Below are 3361 nucleotides of genomic sequence, written 5' to 3' on the forward strand. Positions count from 1 at the left end.
GGGCTCCTCGCCAATCAAAAACTTGGGGGTTCCTTTGATTACTACCCGACTAAAACATAGGGACCGCATGGCTTTGGTTGAGCAGATTCTCTCTAAGATCAAGTTATGGACCTCAACATCTCTTACATATGCTGGTCATTTGTAGCTGATTAAATTTGTTCTCTTTTCCATCCAAGTATATTGGTATACTATGTTTATCCTTTCTTAGGAAGATGGAGGGCATGCTAGTTGTTTTTCTCTAGAAGGGTTCATCTACTTCCCCTTTGAGGGTAAAGGTGGCTTGGGCTTTGGTTTGCTATCCTTTGCAGGAGGGTGGGCTTAGGATTAAAAGGGTTAAGACTTGGAACAAAACAGCTATTGTCAAGCATATTTAGAGGCTACTTTCAAACAAATTGTCAGTTTGGTCAGCTTGGGTTCATTCTGTATTGCTTAGAGGGAGGTCATTTTTGGCATGTTAGGCTACCTTTGGTAACTTTTTGGTCATGGCGAAAGATTCTTCAGAGTCAAGATTGGTGTAGAGGTATGTTTGTCTCTTACATTGGTGATGGCTCTCTACTGACTAGATTATTATTTTCCATATGGACAATGTTTTAATGACTTTTTATCTTTCTTGACTTTATCATTTACTCGATTGTCTTGGTATGCAAAGGTTGCAGACATTATTAAGGATGGTGGTTGGGACTTTTCTTTAGATAGTTAGGACCTCTAGCAAATCTAGGACTGCATTAGATTCCACCACAGCTAGCTCTTCAAATCACTATGTCTAGACAAGTCATTCTATGGGGAGGTTCATTATTGATTCAGTTTGGGAGGCACTTCGAGATACTAGGCCCAAGAATACTATGCACCATCTTCTCTAGTTTCCAGGACATGTCCTACGACACTCCTTTATCTTATGGCTTGCCTTTTTTAGTCGTCTACACATTATGAACAAGCTATAGACTTTTTAGATCATCTCTGCCATATGTATCTTGTATGGTTTACACGTGGAAATTCATGATCATCTATTTTTTGAGTGCTCCTTCTCAGCGGCATTATTTAAATGAATTAAATAAAAAGGATATATTAAAAAAATATACTATATTTAATCATTCAAGACTAACAATGATGAAAATAAAATTATTGAAATGATAAATAAAAAATTGATTCAATTTAGGATTAGTCACTTAATAATTTAAATTTATGGGACATAGAAGAGAGATGTACTTTCTTTCTCTATTTTTTTTTTGGATTAACGTGGGTGTCCGGGCCAGCTTGCGCGCATCTCGACTAATCCCACGGGCTCTGAAATTAACGACCATGTAAGTCTCTAGTGGCCTTGAGATTTGTGGAACTCGAACTAGTGACATCTAGAGAGCAAACCCAAGACCTGACTCGTTGAGCTACACCCCTCACAGTTAGAGAGATGTACTTTCTCAATAGTAGAAGTTGTTGATTTTGTTGGCTAATGATATTAATAATAACCATATAAATGAAAGTTAAACTCAAATATTTAGATAGTAATTTCATTGATTACTATGAAAGAAAATAAATCAATTAGATGCTTGAAGGACAAATGTATGTAGTTTGAAAATACGTAATCAGAATTAACAAAAATAAGGACAGTCGTAATCTCAAGACATATTCTATAGTCCTAATGCAAATACAACATACTATATGTCTATAAATAGCCATCCGATACTAGAATTGAAAGCCACAACCCACGTCTGAAGCCATTCTCCGAAACAACATACGATATGGCTCCTAAACTTTCCCATCTTTTATCAGCAATCCTCGTTATCTTTTTTATCCAGTCCTTCAGAGGTCAGGCAAGAACCTTGAAACCCGAGCATCGGCAATCTTTTAGCAGCTTCCTTCAAGGGCTGGAGGGGGTTCAAAAGGGCCAAACTGTGGAAGGGCTTACTGAGCTCAAACAGTACCTCAAAAAGTTTGGGTACTACCCAAGTGATATCACTCTCACAAGCAGTGATTTTGATGACCACTTGGAGCTAGCACTCAAAACATACCAAGAATATTTTCACCTGAATGTTACTGGTAACCTTGACTCTAGTACCATACAACAAATGATGATTCCACGATGTGGAATGCCTGATATCATAAACACTCCGTCCACTAAACCGAACAGCACTACATCAAAACACAACAAGTTCCACATGGTTGTTCATTATGATTTCGGGACACGAAAGTGGCCACCTTCCAAGTATGCTCTGACCTACAGATTTGGCTCGGGTGTCCAAGTTGTTGGTTCGGACACCTTGCGGTCGGTCTGCTCAAACGCTTTCCAAACATGGGCAAAGGTTTCTCCATTCACTTTCCAGGAGGCGACTGACGGTGCATCAGCAGATATTGTAATTGAGTTCTTCAGCGGCGATCATGGGGATCAGGATCCTTTTGATGGACCAGGGAAACAACTGGCTCATGGTTTTTTTCCACAAGACGGCCGTCTCCATTACGACGCAGACGAGAACTGGAGCACTGACCCCGCAATGGATCAAACTGACCTGGAATCCGTTACTGTTCATGAAATAGGACATCTGCTTGGCCTTTATCATAGTAAAGATCATCCCGAAGCCATCATGTATCCAACGATAGAACCTGGACAGAAGAAAAGAGATCTCGCTCAGGATGATATTGATGGGATACATGCTCTCTATTCCAATTAATTAATTACGCAATAACTCAGTAATAAACTATTTGCAGTATAAGCTGATCTCATCTTATACTCTAAATATGTTATATCTAAGCAGATTGGTCTTTTATTCTACATATTTGAAGAGCTTTTTATTGTACCAAAATTAAAAAAAAAATAAAAAAAAAGCTATAGATTAAGTAATTATTGCACGAGATGTTAAATTAGATCCTCTCTCTATTGCATGTTATTCCTTCCATGTCATGTTAAATTGTTGAATTCAAAATAATTTATCTACTTTCTCAGTCTCAAAATAAATATCCTAATTGCGAAGACGTAAAATTCTTGGAATAATTAAATATACATCAATAGTTTTTTGTGTTTAATACGTGATTCTCTTTTTACCATTAATCCATGCTCTTATTTATTCTTACCAATAATCACAAAAGATATTCTTAGGTTTGGTCGCAATTATATATATATTTTTATTATGGTTTGAAAAATTATATTTTATATCATAAATTTTATACGTGTATTTACCTTTAATATCCTTTAAAAAAAAGCCAACAAAATATTCTCATTATTTACAAGTTTATTATTTTAATGACTAAAAAATCTTTGGAATCTCAAAATAACAAAATTATCATTCATAATGAATTCCTGAACACAAATCCTTTTCAGGAATCCATAAAAAAGTGCAGCAAGCAGGTTCTCTCTATTAAGATCACTTAA

At 36.4% G+C, this 3361-nt stretch overlaps 1 protein-coding gene across 1 annotated transcript; it reads left to right on the top strand.

Moving 5' to 3' along the window:
- Positions 1–1691: 1691 nt before the first annotated feature.
- On the top strand, positions 1692–2833 carry LOC133668797 (metalloendoproteinase 3-MMP-like). The gene has a single exon (XM_062088803.1). It carries the CDS (start codon positions 1737–1739, stop codon positions 2661–2663), a length of 927 nt encoding a protein of 308 aa, XP_061944787.1. The 5' UTR covers positions 1692–1736; the 3' UTR covers positions 2664–2833.
- The last annotated feature ends 528 nt before the right edge of the window (positions 2834–3361 follow it).

Source organism: Populus nigra, chromosome 11 (assembly GCF_951802175.1).
Source record: "Populus nigra chromosome 11, ddPopNigr1.1, whole genome shotgun sequence".
NCBI lineage: Eukaryota > Viridiplantae > Streptophyta > Magnoliopsida > Malpighiales > Salicaceae > Populus > Populus nigra.

Coding starts and splice junctions, on each gene's coding strand:
- LOC133668797 (XM_062088803.1), top strand. CDS start 1,737: ATGGCTCCTAAACTTTCCCATCTTTTATCAGCAATCCTCGTTATCTTT.